Here is a 24,477-nt window from a genome sequence, read left to right on the forward strand (position 1 = left end):
TTTTTTTTTTTTTTTTTAAAGATTTTATTTATTTGAGAGCGAGAATGAGAGAGAGAGAGAGAGCACATGAGAGGGGGGAGGGTCAGAGGGAGAAGCAGACTCCCCGCTGAGCAGGGAGCCCGATGCGGGACTCGATCGCAGGACTCCAGGATCATGACCTGAGCCGAAGGCAGTTGCCTAACCGACTGAGCCACCCAGGCGCCCTCTCTCTCTCTCTCTCTTTAAAGAAGCTGCCTGAGTATCTTCCAGACGGCTGTACCATTTTAAATTCCCACCGGCATTGTAGGAGAGATCAAGTTCCTGTCTGTCTTTGCTGGCATTTGGTGTTATAGCTCTTTTTCACTGTGGTCGCCTGAAAGATAGGAGCAGTGCGGTCTCGTTGTGGTTCTGGTTTGCTTCTCTTTAACAGCTAATGATACTGAGTATCTTTCCGTGTGCTTGTTTGCCATGTGTATATTCTCTTCAGTGAAATGTCCACGTTTTTGCCCACATTCTCATTGGATTATTTGAGTTTTTTTGATGCTGAGTTTTGAGAGTTCTTTATATATTCTGGATACTAGTCCTTTGTCAGACATGTGGTTTGTAAATATTTTCTCTATATATAATAAGCAATCCTGAAACCTGCCCATGGCCTGACCTCAGTTAAGAATCCTTGTTAGAGGGACGCCTGGGTGGCTCAGTCGGTTAAGCGTCTGCCTTCAGCTCAGGTCATGATCCCAGGGTCCTGGGATCGAGTCCCGCATCAGGCTCCCTGCTCCGTGGGGAGCCTGCTTCTCCCTCTGCCTCTGCCTCTCTCTCTCTATCTCTCATGAATAAATAAATAAAATCTTAAAAAAAAAAAAAAAAGAATCCTTGTTAGAGAGGGGCGCCTGGGTGGCTCAGTCGTTAAGCGGCTGCCTTCGGCTCAGGTCATGATCCCAGGGTCCTGGGATCGAGCCCCGCATCGGGCTCCCTGCTCGGCCGGAAGCCTGCTTCTCCCTCTCCCACTCCTCCTGCTTGTGTTCCCTCTCTCACTATGTCTCTCTCTGTCAAATAAATAAAATCTTAAAAAAGAATCCTTGTTAGAGAATTAGGAGTTCCGTATGCAGAGCATACTTCTTGTAATTGGTCACACTGGAATATGCATTCAGGGAGAGATTGAATACTTAGCATTTCAGCTATGTGAGCATGCGGTTGTGGGCAGTCGGGTTTCCTCCTTATTAACAATATCAGTACCTCCTTTCTGAGCGAGTGTTCCAGTGTTGCCAACTTTCCTTTCTTGATGGTTTGGTGTTTCATTTTGGAATTCTACTCTACCTACCAATATCTCGGAAGAAGGGGAAGATTGGGCGAGTAGAAGCGAACAGGCTTCTCATTTCATTCTTGGTTCCGTTCACTCCATGAACACGTCTCGAGGACCTGCTGTGTGCCAGCCCTGTTCTGCATGTGGAGATGCAGTGGCGGCCACATTCCTGGCCCCATGACACTCACATGTAAATGGAGGGAGACGAAGAACAGAATTATATTTGTATCCAGTGTTAGGCTGGGGACACGACGACAAGCACAGACACAAATACCACCTCCCACCCCTGCATCCCCACCCCTGTTAGCCTAAGATGAAGATGTCAGGGAAAATGTCATTTCTTCTGCCAGTTACTGGAAATTGAGTTCTTGTGGTCCGCCGGGAAGTCAGAGGCTTTCCAGGGTCCCTCCCAGGCCTCGGCCTCCTCTCTTCAGTAGGCCTCCGGGTGACCCCTCACCTCCATCAGTGGAGTGTCTGACTTCCCCCACAAGTCTGTTGTTTGTTGCTGCCCCAAAGGCTAGCACCCAGGCCCTTCCTAGGGAGCTCATCAGTGTCTCTGACTCATACTTCCTGTGGGTTGCCTTAGAGTTTACTCCTTTTTTGTCCTCAGACTTGGCCTGCTGATGCTTACTAAATCTTCTTTTCAAAAAGCCTCTTTTCTAGTATGTAGCTAGAAGATGTGATCTGGGTGATAAAACGGCTGTGAACTCGTGTGCTTGCTTATCTCAGGTGGCTGTCAGTATTTTGAAAAATCTCCAAACTGGCCACTCCCATGGTTCCACATAGGATTGTTCCCTGTAGGGGATTTCTTCAAAGAAGGGTAGCCTGATTTCTGGATTCCATCAGGCTTTTATGAATGACTAAAATGTTTACTAACTCTACATCCCAGTGAGCCCCTGAATTGTGCAATGAAAGTGTGGCTGTTATGACCAGGGTCATCTGCTTTGAAATCTGCAGAATTACCACCCCCCCCCCAGCCCCCATTTGGAGACCCAGTGCTGAGAAGGGGTGTAAGAATACCAAAGCCTGGTCTTTACTCTTCCTCAGATGGAATCAGTTCAGTGACTAATCTGTTCCCTTGAGCTTTATTTATGGATTTTTGGTGCCTCGATTTTTAAAGGTTTTTGATGGAACAAAATGTGATGTCTTGATAATATTGTGAAAAGCATGGGTATTTAATGACCAACATGGTAAGGTGGAAGGTTTCTTTGCTCTTCTTAGTGAACTTTGACCCTTAGAAATAGGTGATGAAAACGACAAAGAACTTTTTGAGGGTTAATACTTTAAACTGGAAGCGATGAAATTCTTTTGCTCTGGGACATTGTCCAGCTCTCCTCTCTCTCACACACTTTTATTGAGTAGATCAAAGAATGTCCGTTTGGAAACACATTAGCTACCGAATCAAGATGGTTTTCTGGAATTTTTCTACAAATAGAAGCAAAGAATACATTTGATGCCTCGCGATTTGGTGCAGGCTCATAATCTCAGCTGCGTGTCACAATCTCAGACTTTCGCTCTTGGTCACTGTTGCTGTTACGGAAAGAATGAGCCAGAACTGGTCTTGGGAAGAACAAGATGAACAACTGCTTGTTCTTCTATTGGTTATTTAAACAAAAAAAACCCTTCGCCCAAAAATAGTGGAAGATTTTTTTCCCATCTATATTGTAATCTCTCAAGTTGCAGGAACTCCCATGTATGCTTTGCCTTTGTGTGTGCGCCCTTTTGTCCTGTCACTCTCTCTCTCTGTCCTTTGTGTGTGGAGATACATAATGTGCAAACGTGTGGTCTCCCTTCCCTGAAATGTTATTGCAATGAAATCCTACCCCCTTAGACAAAATAAAGGGTGTAGAGATGTTATTTGTAAAATATCCCGTAAGTTGGGAGGAAAAGTTGGCTTTTTCACATTCTACATTGTTTATGTGTGCATTTCTAAGTGTCTGAGCTAGGAAAACATAGCTCAGGAAGCGTTCAGTTCCGAAATCGAGCAGAGCAGACTGTTCTTACCTGCGCAAAGGGGACCGGCACCTGCTTTGTCAACAGCAGCGTCTCCACAGACCTAGAGCACCTTTCACCTGAAAACCCGCCGTCGTTGACCCTGCAGGCTATCATCTACATCTGAAGGTCTGAGAAATGGTGCTTTTGAGATTGTTCTGATTTGACAGACAGCCCTGGTTGGACTCTTCATTTCCGTGAGCTATGTGGTTTTGGACCTTGGGGGGAGAAATCCAGTGGCCTTTCTCTGCCTGAATCCGTTGTGAGGAAGATCGGGCTCTTGCCTCTCTGTAGAGCTGCGGGCAACCGGCAGACGCACCTCCTTGGATGTGTGTCCTGTCTCTTACTTCCTGGTTTCTTCTCTCAGCGCTCTAGAAGTTTTGTCCTTGTCAGCTCTGAGCAGCACCCGCAGAAGCAAAACAGCATTCTTTTTTAAATCAAGTAATTCGTTTCTTAAATAAAGTTTTGGATAGGTAATCTCTGGGAAGAACATTTGTCGGAAACTGTGGCCGGGCCTCCTAGAATGGGCCTTGAAGGCCAAGCTTTGAGTGACACTTGAGGTCACTGAGGTTTATGTTCAGACTTCCTCAGGGGTGGGTCGAGTGAGTGTTTAGCGGGGCCCGAGCCTCCGTGACAGGCCACCTTGAATAATCCCAGACGTTTAGCCTTCTTTCTCCTGCTTTCATTGGGTGGCGGGGCCCTTGGGTTACTGGCCTGATGCCTCATGCACCATTGTTTCGTGGGAGGGCCACGCTGGGTATGCCTGGGTTTAGTGGGAAGTGACCGTGCATGTTTACGTGTGCAGGGGTGCTCTTGGGAGTGAGGTGTCGTGTAAGAATGTTAAAGAGCTCCTTGAAATCCTGCAGTAGAAAATTAACAGGCCTAAACCACCGATAGCGCGGAGATAGGTCGCGTTATGAAGGTGTGCTCCTGAAATGGTGGAGGCACTTGGTGCTGGACAGAAAGGTGCTCTGCAGCCGGTCCTCATGTGTTGTTAACCGCTTCCCAAGTGGTGACAGAAACAGGTTAGCTGCAGGGTCACCCGATTCATCTGCCCTTTACACGAGGGCCTTGGCCTTTTCCTGGTTCCTGGCTCCTTTGGAAGTCTGATGAGACCTGTGGTGGTTTCAGAGACCCCAAAGCCCGCGGGAGGGTTCTAGGCCTCGGGGCGTCGGAGTCTTCAAGAAGACCCCCCCCCTCAGTCTGCCCCTGCCAGGAGGTTCTGCCCGACAACTTGCATCCACCCTCCGCCCCTGCTGCCCTACACTTCTTACCTCATATCTTAACACATTGGCCAGAATTCTAGTTCTGCGATAGTCTGCACAGTTCAACAGCTTTTTCAAGATGTAATTTATATGCTGTAAAAATCACTGGTTTAAAGTGTACAAGTCAGCGGGTTTTAATATATTTCCTAAGTTGTACAACATACCATAATCTAATTTGTAGACCTGTTTATCCCCAAAAGAAACCCTGAGTCCCTCAGTAGCCACCGGCCACCTCCCTTGCAGCCCCTATCTGCTTTCTGCCCCTGTGCATCGGCCGCTCTGGGCGGCTCAGATAAATGGAATCAGATGTGACTGGCTTCTTTACTTCGAGTGTTTTCAAGGTTCATCCACGTGGGAGCGTGTCTCAGCACTTCATTTCTTTTATTGCTCAGTAATATCCCCTTCCTCGGACACACCACGTTTTGTTGAGGGACATTCGGGTGGTTTCTCCTTTGGGGCTGTTGTAAATGGTGCTGCTGTGAGCATTTGTGTGGACGTGTGTTTTCATGTCTCTTGAGGAGAGAGACGCCTGTCGGAGTGGAATTGCTGGGTGAGATCTTCCTTTGGCCCATCTGTATAGACGGAATCAACAGGAAAACATGTAAATGGATAGATGCTGTCAAGTTGCCCTTAAAAAGGTTCTTATTAACAGGGTCTGAGTGCCTGTATTCTCATGTACTACAACACTAGGCGTTAGCAAACATTTAATATTATGAGTCTGAGATAAAAAGTACATTTATTTGCCTTTACATTTCTTAAATCATACCTGAAATGGAACTCTTTTTTTCATGTGGTCATTTGCTTTTTTTTTTTAACTGCTTGTTTCTTTCTTGTTTTTTAACTGTTCCTTTGCCTCCTTTTCTATTGGACTATTTGTCTGATAATAAAATAAATAAATAATAAATTTGATTTAAAGCAAATTAGCCATTTGTTGTGAGTTGCAAATATTTCTCCTGGATTGTTTGCTTTTTGACCTTGTTTATGGTCTTTTTGCCGGGTTGAAGTCTTGAGTTTTTGTCTATTCAGATGTATTTGTCTGCTCTCCAAAGGCTTCCATGCTTTTTGGAGCACCAGAAGGGCGTTTCCTATTTCAGGGGTGTGTAAAACATTCTCCCATGGCGTCTTCAGTTCTTCGGTATCGTATTTTACATTAAATACTCAATCCACCCGGAATTTATTTTGATGTTATGAGATCTTTCATTTGTATTCATAGGCTGGAAAAAATGGTTTTCCCATGTCCTTAGTTATTTAGAGGGGCCTACTGAAGTATTTAGGGATGAAATGTCAAGATAATAATGAGCCTCGGGGTGCCTGGGTGGCTCAGTCGTTAAGCGTCTGCCTTCGGCTCAGGTCATGATCCCAGAGTCCTGGGATCGAGCCCCGCACCGGGCTCCCTGCTTGGCGGGAAGCCTGCTTCTCCCTCTCCCACTCCCCCTGCTTGTGTTCCCTCTCTTGCTGTGTCTCTGTCAAATAAACAAATAAAATCTTAAAAAAAAAAAAAAAAAGATAATGAGTCTCTTCGAAACTTCAAAAAAAAAAAAACATAGTTGAAGCTAAATGGCAGAAAGATAAATTTGTTCAAAGTGATGGATATAGGAGGTTCATTATACTGTTCTCTTTTGTGAGTATTTGCAGTTAAAAATGGCTTTATGGCCTCCCACATCCCCCCATTTAAAAAAATTCTAAAATCACATCCGCATATTTTTCTCTATTAAAATTTCAAAAATTTTTTCAGATTTGTAGTTGGTAGAAAAAAATAAGCCAACACCCCAACCCACTAGTTGTTCACTTTCTCTACACTTGGATTTAAGCAGATGAATAACATATCCTGTTCTCTTCCCACCATTTTGTTAATGGACATTTTCAAACACAGAGAAGTTGAAAGCACTTTGCAGTGCCCCCATATGTCCACCTTAGGGTCTGCTGTTAACACTTTACTAGTCATCCTGTCACACATCCATCCGTCCGCCGATCCATCCTTTGTGTGCGTGTCCCGGGGAATGCTGCATCAGTGCGTACTTCCTTGAATACTTGGCCATAAATGTTACTCACCAGAGTTCAGGGTGCGTTTGTTTATTTTGAGGTGATATTGACATACAATGGAATGTATAAATCTTGAGTAGACATTCTGTGTTTTGACAAATCCTGCATCTCCTATCAGGGTTTACCATCACCCCAGAAAGTTCCCTCCTACCCCCCCCCCCCATCAATTCCAGCTCCCGTTCACCTTCTAAGAGGCAAGGAGCGTTCTGGGTATTTCCTGCTGTAGATTATTTTTGCCTGTAATAGAACATCATGTAAATGCAGCATGTACTCTTCTGGTAAGATTTCTTTCACTCAGCGTAGTGTTTCTGAGGTTTACCCACATTCTTGCGTGTCTCAGTTGCCCACTATATAAATACATGAGTTTGTCCATCCTTCTATTGACGAACATCTGCGCTTTTTCCATTTTTAGCTGTCATGAATATAGTTGTTACGAACATTCTTGTACAAATCTCTCTGTGAACGTGTTTTCATTTACCTTAAGTAAATATCTAGGAGTGCAGAGTGTGTTCTGTTTTATGAGAAACTTCTGGATGCTCCTCTAAGAGGCTATCCCGTTTTGGATTCCCACCAGTGCTCTATGAGAGCCTGGCCCTGCATCCTCATCAATGTTTGGTGTTACTAATCTTTTTAATTTTAGCCATTTTGATGTTTTTTTAGTGATACCTCCTTGTGGGTTTTTTAAGATGTTATTTATTTATTTACAGATAGCGGGGGGGACAGAGGGAGAGGGAGAGAAAGAATCTCAAGACTCCCGCTGAGCACGAGTCGGACTAGGGGCTCGATTCCCTGACCCTGAGATCATGACCTAGCCAAGATCGAGAGTCAGATGCTTAACCGACGGAGCCACTAAGGTGCCCCTGGTAGTTCTATTATTTTTTCAGGAGCCTCCCTACTTTCCATAGTGGATGCACTGATTTACATTCCCACCAGCAGTGTACGAAGGTTCCCTTTTTTCCACACCCTTGCCAACACTTGTCATATTGTGATGATTAGTCATGTTGAGCGTCTTTTCATGTTCCTGTTGGCCATCTGTATGTCTTTGGAAAAATGTCTATCCTAGTCCCCCGCCCATTTTTTAATTGGGGTATTTGGGTTTTTGGTGTTGAGTTGTATAAGTTTTTTTAAAAATATATTTTGCATATTAACCTGTTATCTAATATATGATCTGCAAATATCTTCTCCCATTTAGTAGGTAGCCTTTTCATTTTGCTGATGGTTTCCTTTGCTGTGCAAAAGCATTTTAGTTTCATATAATCCCATTTGTTTATTTTGACTTTTGTTTCCCTTGCCTGAGGAGACTGGTCCAGAAAAATGTTGCTAAAACCAGTGTCAAAGAGCTACTGCCTGTGGTGTCTTCTGGGAGTTTCATGGCTTCAGGTCTCACATTTAGGTCTTTAGTCCATTTTTAATTTTTTTGTGTATGGTGTGAGAAAGTGGTCCAGTTTTCCCAGCACCATGTTTTGAAGAGACCGTCTTTTCCCCATTGTATATTCTTGCCTCCTTTGACGTAGATCGGTTGACCGTGTGTGTGTGAGGTTTTTTCTGGGCTCTCTGTTCTGTTGGTCTCTGTGTCTGTTTTGCGCCAGGACCATACTGTTTTGGTTCCTGTAGTTTCATAGTGTAGTTTGAAATCAGAGAGCGTAATTCCAGCCTAGTTGTTCTTTCTGAAGATTGCTTTGGCTGTTTGGAATCTTTTGTGGTTCCATACAAATTTTAGGATTCTTTTTTCTAATTCTGTGAAAATGCCTTTGGTATTTTGATAGGGATTGTGTTGAATCTCTAGATTGCGTTGGGTAGTATGAGCATTTTAACAATATTAATTCTTCCAATCTGTGAACCTGGAATATCTTTCCATTTATTTGTGTCGTTTCCAGTTTCTGTCATTGTGTCTTATAATTTTCAGAGTACATGTCTTTCACCACCTTGGTTAAATTTATTCCTAGGTATTTTGATATTCTCTTAATGCAATTGTAAACGGGATTATTTTCTTAATTTCTTTTTCTGATAGCTCATTATTAGTGTGTAGAAACACGACTGATTTCTATATGTTAATTTTGTCATTTGTGATTACTGAATTCATTTATAAGTTCTGATAGGTTTTTGGTGGAGTCTTTAGGGTTTTATGTATTGTAGTATCATGTGATCAGTAAAGAGTGATAGTTTTACTTCTTCCTTTCCAGTGTGGATGTGCTCCCTCCCCCTGTTTTAAGGCCTTCTAGAAAACACTTGGTCACATGGAGAGGCATGAGGACCATTTTTGTTAGAATCCCATGACTGGCATGGCTCTGCATGAGGTTGATTGAGCTCTTTTCAGATCCCAGGGAGATTACATCAGGCAGTCTACTGGAAAACCGGGACAGATTTTTCTCTCCGCACTAGGGAAAAAACTGCCACTCGTGTGGCAGGATGGACAGTGGTTTGCATCTATCTTTTTATCTACCTACCTATGTACCTTTTTTTTTTTAACTGAACGATGGTTGACACACAACGTTCCATTAGTTTCAGGTGTACAACGTAGTGATTCCACAACTCTCATGGCATGCTGTGCTCACCCCAAGTGCAGCCACCATCTGTCGCCGTCCAGCGCGACTGCGCCACCATCCACTATTCCCTGCGCTGTGACTTACTCCATGACGAGAGCTTCTCCTACTCCCCGCCACCCATTCTTGCCCGTCCTTCCAGCTCCCTTCCCTCTGTCAGCCACCACTTTGTTCTCTGTATTTATGAGTCTGTTTCTGGGGTGGTTTTTTTTTTTGGTTTTAGGTTCCACATGTAAGGAAAACCACGTGGTATTCGTCTCTGGTAGAATACCCTCTAGGTGCATCCCTGTTGTTGCAGATGGCAAGAGCTCACTCTTCTTCCATGGCTGAATACTATTCCCGTGTATGTGTGTACCACGTCTTCTTTATCCATTCACTCATCGGTGAACACTTGGGTTGCTTCCAGATCTTGGCTGTTGTAAATAATGCTGCAGTAAATGTAGGGATGCGTACATCTTTTCGAAGTAGTGTTTCATTTTCTTTGGGTAAATACCCAGTGGTAGAATTCCTGGATCGTATGGTGTTTCCATTTTTAATTTTTCGAGGAGCTTCCGTGCTATTTTCTACAGTGGCTGCACCAATTTACATTCCCACCAGCAGTGTACCAGGGCTCCCTTTTCCCCACATCCTCGCCAACATTTGTTATTTCTTTTTGAGGATAGCCATTCTGACTCGTGTGAGGCGGTATCTCACTGTGGTTTTAATTTGCATTTCACTAATGATTCGTGACGTTGAGCATCTTATTTGTCTGTTGGCCATCTGCATGTCTTCTTTGAGAATATGTTTATTCAGGTCCTTTACCCAGCTTTAAATCAGATTATTTGGTTGAGCCAAGTAAGTTTTTTTATATATTTTGGATACTGACCCATTATCAGATACAGCATTTGCACACACCTTCTCCTGTTCCGTAGGTTGTCTTTCTGTTTTGTTGGTGTCCCTCACTGTTCAGCAGCTTTTTATCTCGTTGCTGTCCCTTCCCTGAGGAGACACATGTAGAAAAATGTTGCCAAGGTTGAGGTCAAAGAGGTTTTCTCTGAGCAGTTTTATGGTTTCAGCCTTCGATCCATTTGGGATCTATTTTGTGTGTGGTGTGAGAAAGTGGCCCGGTCTCATTCTTCTGCATGTGGCTGTCCAGGTCTCCCAGCACCATTTGTTGAAGAGATTCTTTTCCCCACTGGATATTCTTGCCTCCTTTTGCTTCTTTTTCTTTCCCGTGGCTGTGACCAGCACTTCCAACGCTGTGGTGGATAAAAGTGTCTTGTTCCTGATCTTAGAGGAGAAAACTTTCAGTTGTTGACCATCGAGTGTGATGTTAGCTGTGGGGTTGTCGTATGTGACCTGTATTAAGTTGCGGTCCACCTTCCAGTTTCTGCGTAGTTCATTCTTTCATAACCTGTCCTGTCTTCAGTCACTCCATTAGCGTGTGCTAGCTCGTGTGTGTGAAAACAGACACCCGCCTTAACCGGACACACGGTACATGTGAGCAGCGCAAGGGCTGCCGGCCCTCCCCACGCTTCTTCACCTCTTCTTCGTAACGCGGCTTCTGCCGGCTGCCAGGGTTGTTCTCCACTTTCTCCCCGTCTTTCACAGTTCCTTCTGCCTCCACCTCTCCATCAAGATTTGTCAGGGTCACCCGCTAACATCCGCGTCTGTAGCTTCGGTGCCCGCGCCACGACGCGGCCGCTCTGGGCACAAGTTGCTGTTCTTTACCATACCGTCTTCCGTCGGCTTCGGGGTCACAGGGGCCTGGCTGTCCTCTCTCGCTCAGTCTCCGTTGCCGGCTTTCCTCCTCCTCTGCCGGACCTTGAGTTGTTTCGGTGCCGCCCAGGGCCCTGGGCCTGGTTCTGTCCCTGGCCTCAGCGCCATGCTCTTATTCACCGCTCCCTCCTTGTGCCTGGAGCTCGTGGGCAGCACCTAATTGTCTGTGTTCGGTGGCTGAAGGAAGTAAGTGAGGTTGTGTCCGACAGAGGAGTGCGAATCCATTCTTTGAAGAAAAAGACAGTCCTCATTGTTCCTGGCAGTCCCGTTCTGTCAAGTCGCCGTGAACTCTCAACTAGCGAATACTGAAGAGTTGCTCCCAGGGTTCCTGTGAGCCTCTGGTCAACGGTGTTTTCATCAAGTGATGAATACATGAGCTTGTTTTATGTGTTTCTATTTAAAGGCATCTTATGTGAATACATATTGTTGATTTATTAACAATGAACTCATGGCAGCAACGCTGTAACTCATGCTAAACAAAGCTTATCTGATGCATGTGATTCTCCGGGAGGCACATCGCAGCCTTCTTGCCCTTGGAAGCAGCAGACGGCGCTGTGGCTGGGGGCCGTGTTAACTGCGAGGTCACTGACCGAAAGCACAGAATAGACCACGCAAGGACAGTTGTTCACAGGATGAGCTGAAAACAAGAAAGCAGAGTGTACCGCCCTGTCCGGCTTCAGCTGGGAACGTATACGTCCGGCACCTCAACATTTTTTTGCCGCTTTGTGAGTGTGCACGGAAGACTGTAGAAGCACCACAAGTACTAATTTGGGGGGTTACAAATACCCTTTAGCAACCAGGCAAATTTACAGATAGAGAATCTGAATAATGAGGATCGACTGTATTTGGGAATAAGTTGTTTTCACCACTGATTTAACTTAGAGGGCAGTGAATTTAAATACTTTATAAGAAATCAGTGTCGCATAGGCCAGCTTCTCTTCACTGTCTCCCAGTCCCACCGTGAATAACGCTGAGGCTCCAGCTCTTGTTTCACCACTGAGGAAATGGGTACCGGGTCTTGAAGCTAGTGAACAGGAGAGTCAGTACTGCAGTCTGATTCCCACGAGGGGCCTGCCTCTCTCGGTCCCCGTCACACCCCCGACGTGCTGAGGACCGTGGCACTGCGGCGCTTGCCCAGTGCTCATGCTAGAACGAGCACACTTGGACTTTACCACTAAACCGAGAGCGTGGTACTCCTTCACCATTGGCACAAATATCGTGGGTAGCATTAGCCCACTCTTTAGATGGGACCTTAGTCGAGATTATTGTGTTTTGTTTAATCGTATTTTGGAAGGTTTGGGAAGTAACCCAGAATCTAATCCTAGGTCTATTTTCAATCATCCGACAAACTGATAACCAGCTACTCTGGGGCCAGGCGGTGCCAGACCTGGGGTTCAGCCTGCCCTGGCCAGGGACACCACTGATTGCCCAGTGGTAATGTGATAACTGCCAGAATGAGAAGCAGAGAAAGTGATTGATTCAGAGCATCCCAAACAGTCATTAAATCCTGAAGAGGGAGACCTGGGACAGGGATGGAGTAAGTGCCCTCGGCCCCTGGGCCTAAACGGCCAGCCACTTCGCCCAGCCAAGTGTGGCGACCAGGAGCCCTCCCAGCAGCTTCTGGTCGTAATGTGGTGTCCCCGCCAGTTTCCAGGGGCACTAGTCAGAGAAAGCAAGTATTGGGCCCTGAAGGACATTCTCACTGCACACGATCAACTTTCTGGCTTCGGATCGGGCTCATCTGAGTTTGGTCACCCTGGCGATTGAGCTCTGCCATGTGCCAGATGGCATTGCAAAGGCTAGAGACCTGCTCAATAAAGAAAGAGCACACGTCCTGCCTGAGTGTGGCAGCAGGACCTCCCGTGATTCCGCCCCGCAGCTGAGAGTCAGGTCCTAGAAGGGACTGGCTGCTTTCTGAGATGCTGCCAGGCTGGGAGCTGCAGACACCTGCTGTGTTTGCATCAAGGTTAGCCTGCTGCTGAGGGAAGGGGAACTTGTGTTTTGTGTAAAAGTGACTGTGAGGGGCGCCTGGGTGGCTCAGTCGTTAAGCGGCTGCCTTCGGCTCAGGTCAGGATCCCAGGGTCCTGGGATCGAGCCCCGCATCGGGCTCCCTGCTCAGAGGGAAGCCTGCTTCTCCCTCTCCCACTCCCCCTGCTTGTGTTCCTTCTCTCTCTCTGTCTCTCTCTGTCAAATAAATAAATAAAATCTTTAAAAAAATAAAAATAAATTAAATAAATAAATAAATAAAGTGACTGTGAATCAGACCCTTGATTTCACTGCCTATTCCATTCTAAGTAACAGCAAAATCCTGTAGTTTTTCCCCACATGCACGTATTAGGTCACTTTGTACATACATGACTCTGGCTACCACCCAGCATGCGAGCACCTCGTCGTGCTGAGCACAGCAGGCCATCACATCTATATGGGAACGACTGATACCAGGCATTTTCCTAGAAATAGTTTCTCTCGTTTTTAAAGATTTATTTATTTTAGAGAGAGAGCAAGCAGAGGGAGAGGGAGAGGGAGAATCTCAAGCCGACTCCTCACTGAGCGCGGAGCCCAGTGCGGGCCTCGATCCCAGGACCCTGAGATCATGACGTGAGCCGAAACCAAGAGCCGGGCGCTCAACCGGCTGAGCCACACAGGCGCCCCTAGAAATAGTTTTGTCTTAATAAAAGGTCCCTTGGAGCTTGTTCTTTCATTTTCTCTAGTAGTTGGGTTTCTAACCTAAGTTAAGCGTGTCTTTGTTACACCATTTAAATCCAGCAGCAGAGCTAACGGAAAGGAATCCTTTCAAGTAACTTTGTATCTTTTGTGTGAGTTTTCACGTTAGGGCATCTGATTTACAGTGGACACGTTGCTGAGGCTTCAGATAGTCAGAACTTCCAGGTCCCCTGGGCTGGACCTGTCTGGTCGTCTGTGTTCTGTGTGCCCCGCTCCGGTCCCGGGAGATTGGGTGCGGCCTCAGGTCACTGTTGGGTTGAGGAACGGGTGTGTGCGTGAAACACCTGGCGCAGCTGTACTTCCGATGGCAGAGACAGGCCGCGTGCGGAAGTAACGTGGATTGTTGCCTCTGTGATTTTTCTACAATCCAGTCTTCTTCTTTGCTTCTAGATCTGAACTTACCAGGTATTTACTACTAAAACAAGGGCAGAAATAAAGATTGGGGACGTGTGGCATTTACTGGAGGTGGGGTGGGTGTGAGGTAACATCTATGGAGGGTCTGTTCTATCTGTTATTTCTGTGCAGGATGCTGTGTGCTCTCGTTTTTAACTCGCCATCCTGTGAATAGGGGTGTCCCCACTTGAAATGGGGAGCAGGGAGGTAACGGGTGTAGAGTGCCAGCTATATGGGCCAGTATCTGCAACCCCTCTTAACAATAACGGAGAGGAGCTATGATCCCCATTTTACGTATGAGGAAGACAAGACGTGGAAAGATCAAGTCATGTAGAGATTACCTGGGGCCTGTGATTTGTCAGGAAAGGACCAGGACCTCAGGTGCCGGCAGGAAAATGAGGCCTCATTCCTCATAGAGCTCACATTCCAGGGTGTGTATAAGGAGCCTCCCAGTGAGCAGGATGATGTGAGAGAGGAATGAGGAGGGGGAGCAGGGAGACCCGGTGAGCAGTCTGTCTGCAGCTCGTAAGCGGTGAGTGTAGCCCCAGTCTGTCTGCCCACAAGCTGACTTCCACACTGCCGTGTTCTGGGACCGTCCCCACAGCCCGGTCCCATCACCAGGCAATCACTGTGTAAGCCCGTGGTGCTCTGCTGGACGTGTGTGTTTACTTGAAATGCATTTGTGTGTGTGACCGGATTGCACCTGTTGACGTGAATACATACATATGTTTTTTCTTACTTTCAGCTGATACTGAAGATGTGTGCATTGTAGAAAGATTATTTTCAAGCAGCTTAGTGGCCATCGTTAGCCTCAAAGCTCCTAGGAAGCTCAAAGTTTGCCACTTTAAGAAAGGAACCGAGATCTGTAACTACAGCTACTCGAATACCATCCTGGCTGTGAAGCTGAACAGGCAGGTGAGTGACACTCGACCCAGACTGCCAGGTGCTCTGTCTGTGTCTCACTGCTCGGTGTGGCCCTTGGCTGTCACTGCCATCGCAGTTTCCTGCAGTGGTCTAGGAAAGCTGACAGTCCTGGTCCCCCAGCCCTTGGCCCCGGCACCGCTCACCTCACACCACCTCCCCGACTCAACTCTGTTTTCTCAACAGTTTGCTCAAAGCACGCCGTCCCTCGCTCTCCGCCAGGCTGTTTTCCTCATCCATCGAGACACGAGCCGTAGCATTTTTCTGTATACCATATGCTCATCCATAGAGCTGTGTCATGGCTTGTTCACCTTCTCTCGCTTTTATAGGTGTTACTTTGAAAAAGTCTGCTGGCATCATTTTCCTGTTATCTTCTTATTTCTCTTTTAAACTTTACTTTTTTTTTCATAAGATGATCTTTTTTTTTTAAGATTTTATTTATTTATTTGACAGAGAGACACAGCGAGAGAGGGAACACAAGCAGGGGGAGCGGGAGAGGGAGAAGCAGGCTTCCCGCGGAGCAGGGAGCCCGATGTGAGGCTCGATCCCAGGACCCTGGGATCATGACCTGAGTCGAAGGCAGACGCCTAACGACTGAGCCACCCAGGCGCCCCTAAACTTTACTTTTAAGATGAAAGACTTACTCCTTCTTTTTTATGTTCCCCAAACTCACAAGAATGTCTGGCGCAGAGTATGGACTTGGTGGCTAGCACTTGAGTTTATTTCACGAGAGCACCTCATGGCTTTCGCTTCCCCACAAAATGTAACAGCGCCCCGAAGATCCTTCAGCTTTTCTGTGGCAAGCGCATGTTCCATACGGGGAAAGCTAATGAAGTTGGTGGATGTGAGACGCACGTCACCACGGTGGGGCGGGGTGGGGTGGGCGGTGGTCCGCAGTGTGCTGGCTGGGTAGATGGTTGTGGTGGAGGCCTGCTGGGATTGCTCTGTGAACTGAAGGACATGGTTACAATGGGAAGTTATAAGGCATAACGTGTCGAACGTTCTTCAAACGTAAAACATGCACGTGTACATTCACGCACCAACTAACGTGCTGCTACATGCATGCCAAGTTGTCTTTCCTGCATGAACCATCCCCTTGGTGCATCAGCTACAAGCACATTCCTCTTTAAAGTGGAGTGTGAACTTAGACACCTGCAAATAATGCGAGCACAGCATGAGTTTTGAGACTTTAGAAACCCCTAGGCTTTTATTTTTATCTTGCGATGCTTCGTTCAGCATGGGTTTTTGAAAGCAACTGACCTTTACCAGACGCGTCCAAGGCACTTGCTCTGATTTTCATGAGGGGAGGGTGAACACAGACAAACTGAAAACACAAACCGTACCTTTCTTAGCTATAGTTTACCAGTTTCCGCAGTCGTGCACTCAATCGCGTGGTTGGAGGGCCTGGTACAGTTGGCAGAAGTGGTTGTGGGAGCAGACACAGCTGGTGTGGACACTACTGGGTGGGTAGATGAGGCACATGGCGCTGCAGGAAAGCGGCCTGGTCATGGCCAGTGTCCGCTGGGCCGCGCGTGTCCAGTCTGCCTGGTGTGCTGGAAGGAACCGGGGGCGTCTTCGGCCAGGAGTCGATCAAGTAAAGATGGGAGCAAGGATCGTATTGGCTCTTGATGTTTGGTTTTCTGTTTCTTCTCTCTTCCCTAGAGGCTAATAGTATGCCTGGAGGAGTCTCTCTATATACACAACATTCGGGACATGAAAGTCCTGCACACGATCAGGGAGACCCCTCCCAACCCTGCAGGTAAGCTCACTGTGGGAAAAACATCCATTTTTCTGATTCTACCTTTTAAAGATTAGCTATTTTCTCCTTCTGGGTTCCACCGGGATAGCTTTTGAAAGTATTGATCTTAAACCAAGCAAGCTACCTTCCTTCTGCTGCTGGTCTAGTGATCACATAATCATTGGTTTCGTCAGCTTCCAATTCTGAGGCTGCTGATCAGTTCCCACCATGGCCTTCAGCCTGTTTTTATAACCCTCCTGTTCCCTGAGGAGGTGGTTTGGGGGTGTGGCACTTGAAACAGACCAGCACAGCAGCTCCCAAGGCCGTGTCTGAGCCCCTTTACTTACTCCAGTCTCTGTTGGGCAGATGCTCACTTGCGTGTAGCAACTAAACGGGAACCCCTCTGGACCCAACTCTCCGTGTTTGCCTCCTTGTGTTACCACAGGCCTGTGCGCACTGTCCATACACAACGACAATGGTTACTTGGCGTACCCAGGCAGTGCCACCATCGGAGAGGTGCAGGTCTTCGACACCATGAACTTGGTGAGGCTCCGAGGCTCCTTCTGTACCGGGGTCCCTCTCGCCAGCGTCCCCGCTCTCTGCAACAAGCACGTGGCGCCGTTGGCGTCCGCCTTTCCTTGGCTCGGCAAGGCAGGTTTCACTGCCACCTTCTTAATGGCAGAGCAGGCCTGGGCGACCCCTGCCTGCAGATTTCTGCCCGTGCTGCCACGGCGCGGACCTCCCGGCAGTGTGGCTGCTTGGAGGAATGGAGAGAGCTCTAAAGACTTCATGGATCCAGGGCTTGGCTTTCTGGAAGGTTCCGAGCAGCATTTCCTCGGGCCCCTCCCCCAGTAATTCCGGCGCATGTGGTTCTCGTATTGACCGGGTTGGGGTTTTAGTCACAGCCACTTGGCACTTCAGCCTGATGACCAGGGGCGGCGTGGGGTGCGGTCTCGCCGCGTGGCGGCCGCGTCACATTGGTTTTGCCTTCCAGAGAGCTGCGAACATGATCCCGGCTCACGACAGTCCTTTGGCAGCGCTGGCGTTTGACTCCAGCGGAACCAAGCTCGCCACTGCCTCGGAGAAGGTGCGTCTGCTGTGGCCCGGTAGGAAACTGGCTCGGGGCTTCGGCGCGCTTCCGCTCACACAGCCAAGGCACCGAACGGGTTTGTGCCGACCGGCCCCCAGAGAAGCGCACGTAGCTCCCCGCCTGGAGCGCGCTCTGCCGCCGGAGCGCCCGTGTTCGGGGCAGGCGCGCGGGGTCGTGCAGAGGAGGTGTGCGTGTGTGAGCAGCAGCCCCGGCCGGTGTGCTTCTCGGGGACGCACTAGTGGGTGCCGTGCCGCGGACATACTTCCAGCCAGGGCAGGTGTGAACACATTTCCGTGTGTTTCCCTTCCTTCTTTTTCTGTTACTTAACAAAATTGTGATCATCCCATACGTGTAATTTACCATTCCCTTTCACTCTGCATGATATTAGATTTCTCGAAGTTCAAAAACACTTCTAATGGCCGTACAGTGTTCAGTCGTGGTTTACTTGACCGTTGCCCTTTGGGGACGTTTATATTGTTCCTAATTAGATTGCAGTAATATAATAACATTTGGAATATAGATAATTCTTACATAAAAATCTCTTTTTTCTGCATCCTTATTCACTTAAGAGATTCCAGTGAGTGGGTGCCTCGGCTCAGTTGGTTAAACATCTGACTCTGATTTCGGCTCAAGTCACGATCTCGGTCGTGAGATTAAGCTCCATGTCGGGCTCCATACTGGGCAAGGAGCCTGCTTAAGATTCTTTCTCTCCCACTACCCCTCCCCCCCACAAAAGAAAGAGAGAGTCCAATGGGCAGACTTTCTGGGTTAAAAGGATGTGGTCTTTTTAAAGTTCTCTCCACGTAGGACAGAGTGACTTTGGCCTTCCCTCCAGCTTCCATGACAGCAAAGGGTCCTCGCTCTCTTCCTGGCGTGGCTGCTACATCTTGTTCCTTTGCTGCTCTGCTCTTCTCGATAATCCCCACTCTCTGGCCTTGCTCTTGACGATCTCATTTGTTCTGGCTTGTTCCTCCCCGCCAGACACCAGTACCGGCTTTTCAGTTGCCTAGTTTTGCTTTGATGCTTTCTCACTAAAAAAACACCTACAGTAGCCTCCCTCTGGTTGCCTCTCCCCTTGGCCCAGCCAACCAAACAAGATCTGAGAAAAGTCTGCTCACTCCAGCTTTCCGGCACGGGTCTCTGTGCTTGCCTGTCCAAGTTTCTGTAAGAACGGTGCTGCCGTCTGTGATCACTTAGTCCTCGGGAATACAGATCCTTTGTATTCATGACCCCATTCCTTCCCCTCAGCAAGGTCAACACTTTCTCATTTCATATCAGGGCCTTAGAGACATTAAATGATTTGCTCAGTCACCAAGTTGGGCAGCGACCGAGGCTTGGACTCCGAGCCTGACTTTGCTTCTAAATGCCGCTGGCTGATGACGCTTCTACCTTGTCCGTTTCTGCCAGAGTGACCGTGAGATCCTGATACGCCTTGGTTAATAGTCTCAGCTCTGTAGTTTGCATTAGGTCCTGGAAGCTCTCTAAAGCACTTTGTGGAATCTCAAGGCCATTAAGAATAGAAGGATTTGGGTGCCTGGGTGGCTCAGTTGGTTGAGCGACTGCCTTCGGCTCAGGTCATGATCCTGGAGTCCCTGGATCGAGTCCCGCATCGGGCTCCCTGCTCGGCAGGGAGTCTGCTTCTCCCTCTGGCCCTCCCCCCTCTCATGTGCTCTCTCTCATTCTCTCTCTCTCAAATAAATAAATAAAAAATCTTTAAAAAAAAAAAAAAAAGAATAGAAGGATTTTTTTTTCTGGGCTAGGAAGAGCAATCTCTTGATTTGCTTTTAACCCCCCACGGCCTCCCCCATCCTGCTGGGTGCTGGGGCCGGGCCTAGCTATGTGCTTAGTGCTGCTTTCGGGGAGCACAACCAGGCTGGGACCAGCAGCCCTTGCTAATTAGTGTTATGCACTAGATAAGCCAGTAAAAAAAAATCTCTAAATCAGAAAGTTGAGACTACAAAGGATCAAATCTTCACTGTGGTTATTTTGGTATGTGACTGTGCTGTTTTATCCTTCTGGTTCTCAAGAATTACAAACTCATTTGGTATCCGTTTATCCAAAGAGAATCATTGTCTTTAAAAAACATTTTATTTTAAAGATTTATTTTAGAGAGCAAAAGAGAGAGTGTGTGCCTGCACGCAGGTGAGGGGCGGGGCGGGGGGTTGGTCCTCCTGCTGAGCATGGAGCCTGACTCGGGGCTCCGTCCCACGACCCTGAGATCATGACCTGAGCCGAAATCAAGAGTTGAACACTTAAGAACTTAGCCACCCTAGCGCCCCTTTTAAATAACATTTTAAAGAAAGTTTCTGGTGTTCTATAATTAGGTTGTTTATAGTTTCTGTCTGATATTATTAACAGTTTTTACACTAAACAGTTTGAACCTTCCAAAATATGTCAGGTTACATGTTCCTGCCCCGCGAATTTGAAATACTGCCTGTTTTCAGGTTTTCCATTTTGTTCTAGGAGTCTCTTTCTTGTTGTGCTATTTTATTACCGTAGCTTGCTAGTGTTCTTTTAACATTTCGATGTTGAAAGTCCCATTTGTGTTCACTTTCTTGGCTGTTTTCTCTTACTCTCCCAGATGTCCAAGTCCTGTCTCTCCAGCCACAGAGGCCCTGTTACTTTGCGGGAGGCAGGACTGGGGGGCGCGGCAGGGACTCTGGCATCTCCAGAGTGCCTCATCTCCGTGCCGGGAAGGGCAGCAGCTCGTCTGCTCACTCATAGACTCCTCTGCCCGGTCCCGGAAGCCCCGCCGATCAGTAACTCAGCCTGAAGTACAAGGAAGGATGTGGGGGGGGCCACAGGCCTCTCAGACCTCAGCTGAGTTAGGTGGTGCCTCCCGACGAGCAGATGGTGTGTGTGAGGTGAAACGTCACGGGACTTAGAAATAACTAGAACTGTTGTACGTGTGACGTCAAGACTGTTGGTGTTTGGGAGAAGCAGTGAGTCCTGGTGGCGGCTATATCTACAGAAAAGAGGAAATACACAGTCGGGGGTGGAAGCCAGGAACGTGTGTTTCCCCCTCGTGTTTCCTTCAGAGTCTGAGGAGAAGGAGACACAGGCTGGGTTTCCTCGGCTACAGTCTTTTTTCTTTCTTTTCCCACCTGTCACAGGGGACCGTGATTAGGGTATTCTCCATTCCAGAGGGACAAAAACTCTTTGAGTTCCGGAGAGGAGTTAAGAGGTAAGATATGTAAGTTTTCGGAATTGATCTGGAGCTAACATTTGGACTTCGGTTCTGTTTTCTCTGGATCAACAAGTGGAGACTTAGAGCAGCCCTGGGAACCCCATTTAAATGCATAAGTGTTTTCAACCCACCTGGGTGGTGAGGGGAGGCTTTGGAGTCCTCCTGAGGGGTAAAGGAACGTTTTTATAAAGCGAATTGGTTTTCCTTTATCTGTGATCCCACCTGAACAGAGAGCGATGGCCGGGCAGCCCGGGAATCAGGAAGAAGTGGCCTGTGGGGCCGCGTGGCTTCCTCCGCCTGGTCCGAGGTGGCAGGCCAGTGACTTCCTGACCTGGCCAGCATGCTCCTGTCCTGCTTCTCTGCCCTGAAAACCTGCCCTCAGCTCCCCTCCACCCTGTCACCACTTACTTCCCTGTCCATCTACACACCTCCCTTCCTTGATGCCAGCTCCGGACAAAGGAACGTCCATCCTGCTTAGGCCTGGATCCTCTGCCGCAGGACTGGCTCCGGGGGTCTGGTCCCCATTCCAGGGGTTGCAACTGAGAGTACCCACCTCAGGGCGGGAGCTGGGCCAGGAGGTGTTCCAGAACTGCCCCCTCCTCTGGGGACCTCTCACTGTGTCACCGCTCCCTCTCGTCCGCGGGGTCCTTCCCACAGACGGCACACGCGTGCTTTAGGGTCCTAGCTCCCGTGCCCCAGCCCCTCCCCATCACTGCCTCCTGTGTTTCTTTCCCTTTTCCCTTGGTTTTCCTTACACCACACCATTCTAGATTTGTCATCTTTTGTTGTTCCTGCTCCGCTTCCCCCTCTCGTTATCTCACTTCTGCCCTGGAGCCTCGTTCATCCCACCCTGTGCAGTCCCACAGGCCCCTGCCCCGTGTTGTCTGGGTGCTGCTACTCCTCGCCTGAGTGTGTAGCCCAGGCTGCCTTCTGAGCGACCAGCCAGAATGTGCCCATCCTCGCTCACGTGCCTTATCACGTGGTAGACGCTGCCACGGTCATCGACCGGGTCCCTGAGTCAGAGGGGCTCGACACTGGCCCCCTTCTCCCTTCCAGTTAGGTAGGGGTGTCGGTGCCCCGGGCCAGTCCCACCGACCCCCATCTCCCCGGCGCCCCTGCCCGCCCGGGGTTGGATCGCCACCGTCTGACCTCTCGTGTGCCTTGGTCTCTGCTGTTGGCCCCTCTGGTCCGTTCTTCAGATCGTGGCCCCAGTTGCTCTTTGAGGGTGTCCGCGCAGTCAGCACACCCCGTGTGGAGCCTTCGGGGCCCGCCTCACGCCGGTAGGGCTAACTCCAGACCCCTCAGCCCTGGTCTCTGAGCTCAGCCTCCCGCACTCTGCTTTTTCAGCTCTGTCTTCCCTGTCGCTCCCAACTCCTGCCACACCAAACGGTGGTTCCGCCGAGCAGCGCCCTGTGTCCAAAACATTTTATTTTAAAGATTTATCTTAGCGAAAGAGAGAGTGTGTGCCTGCTGGTGTCCGTCCAGTCGGGAACCTGGTCGCAACCTGGTCTCCCAACTCCTGCCACACCAAACGGTGGTTCTGCCGAGCAGCGCCCTGTGTCCACGGGCTCTCCTGTGCTGGTGTCCGCACCCGTGCCCGGCCGACTCCTGAGCCCCTTGACGTCTGTGTCGAGTGTCTGTGCCTCGGGAAGGCCCCCCGACCCGCTCGCGGAAACCCGCCTTGCCCCGTGCTCCCCCAGCTCGGCCCCTTCACTTCCCGCACCTTTCCCGTCTGCACCCACGCGTCCCTGGGAGCGCCGGCAAAGCAAGAAGCCTCCCTCGTTTATCACCAGAGCTTTGTACAAGCCCTCCGGGCGAAACGCGCCTTGTCCTTGTAGGGCTGTGAGGAAATGCACATTTATTGGAGGCTTTGGGATTTTTACAGTGACTTTTAAGATCAACTGTAGAGTCTTAGCATGTTGAAAATTTTGCTTTATTCTTAAACATTACCAAGGTGGTCAGTTTCCTTGCACGTTAAGAATTGCTGTAACTTAATTATTGGATTTTCTTTTACTAACCTTGGTGCTGTAAATGCAGCCTAATTCAGCTGAAAACAGTGTAACGAAGCTCTGATTCCCTTTGTTATTTGGAATTTCAAAGAAAATTGGCTAAGAAAATATTAAAGAATTGCTCTTAACTTGGTATTACCTTTAAAACATTTCCCTTTCTTTAGAAAAATTTTTGGAAAGCTGTCTGGAGGGGTGCCTGGGTGGCTCAGTTAGTTGAGCATCTGCCTTCAGCTCGGGTTGTGATCTTGGGGTCCTGGGATCGCGCCCTGTGTTGGGCTCCCTGCTCAGCGGGGAGCCTGCTTCTCCCTCTCCCTCTGCCCCTCCCCCCTTCTCGTGCTCTCACTCTCAAATAAATAAAATCTTAAAAGAGAGAAAGAAAAGAAAAGATGTCTGGAGAGGAATAGGAAAGATACCAGTAGACCCAAGTCTGCCTGTTCTGGGAACTTTTCTTCTCTGACATTTTAAAGTCCCTGGAGAAAGGTTGCTAATCACCGGCACCAGGGTTTGTGGGCGACCGCGTAACTCCAGCCCCCTTCCGCTCGCCCGCAGGTGTGTGAGCATCTGCTCCTTGGCCTTCAGCATGGACAGCATGTTCCTCTCCGCATCCAGCAACACTGAGACTGTGCACATCTTCAAACTCGAGACTGTGAAAGAAAAGTGAGTTGCAAAGACACAATTGTTTTAAAAAACACAAGGCCTTTCTCCACTGACTGGATGGGAACACCACACAGACCCTGTCCTGCCTTTAGTATTTTTGCAAATAAAGACCCTGGAGCTGGCTCTAGAGTAAGGTGACACCAGACCCGGGCTCGGCAGGGAAATGGCCTTCCCGGAAAGAGGAAGCCGGGAGGCTGAAGATGGACGTCCTGGGGTCCGTGCACCCGTCCACCTCTTAGCAGCACCTTGACCCACAGAAGCACTTAAGGGTAGACGCCCCCTTGGGGTGGGGGCTGGCTCCAAGCTGCCCACAGGCGGGTTCCGTTTTTAGAGCAGTTGATTGAAATTACGTGTTACTCTGAGGGATGTGCATGGTGAAGGGCTGGTTCTTTCCTTAAATTTTAACAGGACCCACTAGGATGAATACTGTTTGTACGTTGTCTTATTCAGAGGAACATTTAAGATGACTTAAAATATATGCAAGATGAACAACAGCAAAAATGGGCTCTGGGAAAATAATTTGAGATTTTGCTTATGAGGTTTTTGGAGACTTCGTATTAAAGAGATCTGGGGCGGGGGGCGGTCACGAATTTAGCTCTGTACGTCCTCACATTTGCTGCAAAGTCGGGGGGCGGGGGGCCTAATCATCTGCCACAGTCTAATGTGGCCGCTCGGGAGAGCACGGGTATTCTGGGCTCTGCAACCTGACGGGCCTCCTCTGACCCTTCCCGGAAGACACACCCATAGTGTTCCCAGGCTCCCGAGACGTTGTCGTTCTCTGCACCCCTTTTTCCTGAGGTACGGGCAAGTCCTCTTCGAGTTTCAGGGCTGATACTTGCTCCTGAAGTGGGACCTGGTCGTTCTGGTGAAGAGCC

The 24,477-nt window shown here is 48.6% G+C and overlaps 1 protein-coding gene and 1 long non-coding RNA gene across 3 annotated transcripts in view; both read left to right on the top strand.

Annotated features, from left to right (window-relative positions):
• LOC145721380 (uncharacterized) overlaps nt 1-24,477 on the top strand; it is a 229,223-nt gene that overhangs the window by 126,852 nt on the left and 77,894 nt on the right. The window lies entirely within an intron of this gene.
• The window catches only part of WIPI2 (WD repeat domain, phosphoinositide interacting 2), a 39,528-nt gene that overhangs the window by 7,550 nt on the left and 7,501 nt on the right, over nt 1-24,477 (top strand). For both annotated transcript variants that reach the window (XM_081819046.1, XM_081819045.1), the window contains exons 3-8: nt 14,746-14,915; nt 16,584-16,680; nt 17,105-17,202; nt 17,654-17,746; nt 20,863-20,933; nt 23,495-23,602. In XM_081819046.1, the coding sequence (XP_081675172.1) occupies nt 14,746-14,915; nt 16,584-16,680; nt 17,105-17,202; nt 17,654-17,746; nt 20,863-20,933; nt 23,495-23,602 (637 nt within the window). The remainder of the gene's footprint in view (nt 1-14,745; nt 14,916-16,583; nt 16,681-17,104; nt 17,203-17,653; nt 17,747-20,862; nt 20,934-23,494; nt 23,603-24,477) is intronic.

Source organism: Leptonychotes weddellii, chromosome 5, assembly GCF_054177405.1.
Source record: "Leptonychotes weddellii isolate Sample4059 chromosome 5, ASM5417740v2, whole genome shotgun sequence".
NCBI lineage: Eukaryota > Metazoa > Chordata > Mammalia > Carnivora > Phocidae > Leptonychotes > Leptonychotes weddellii.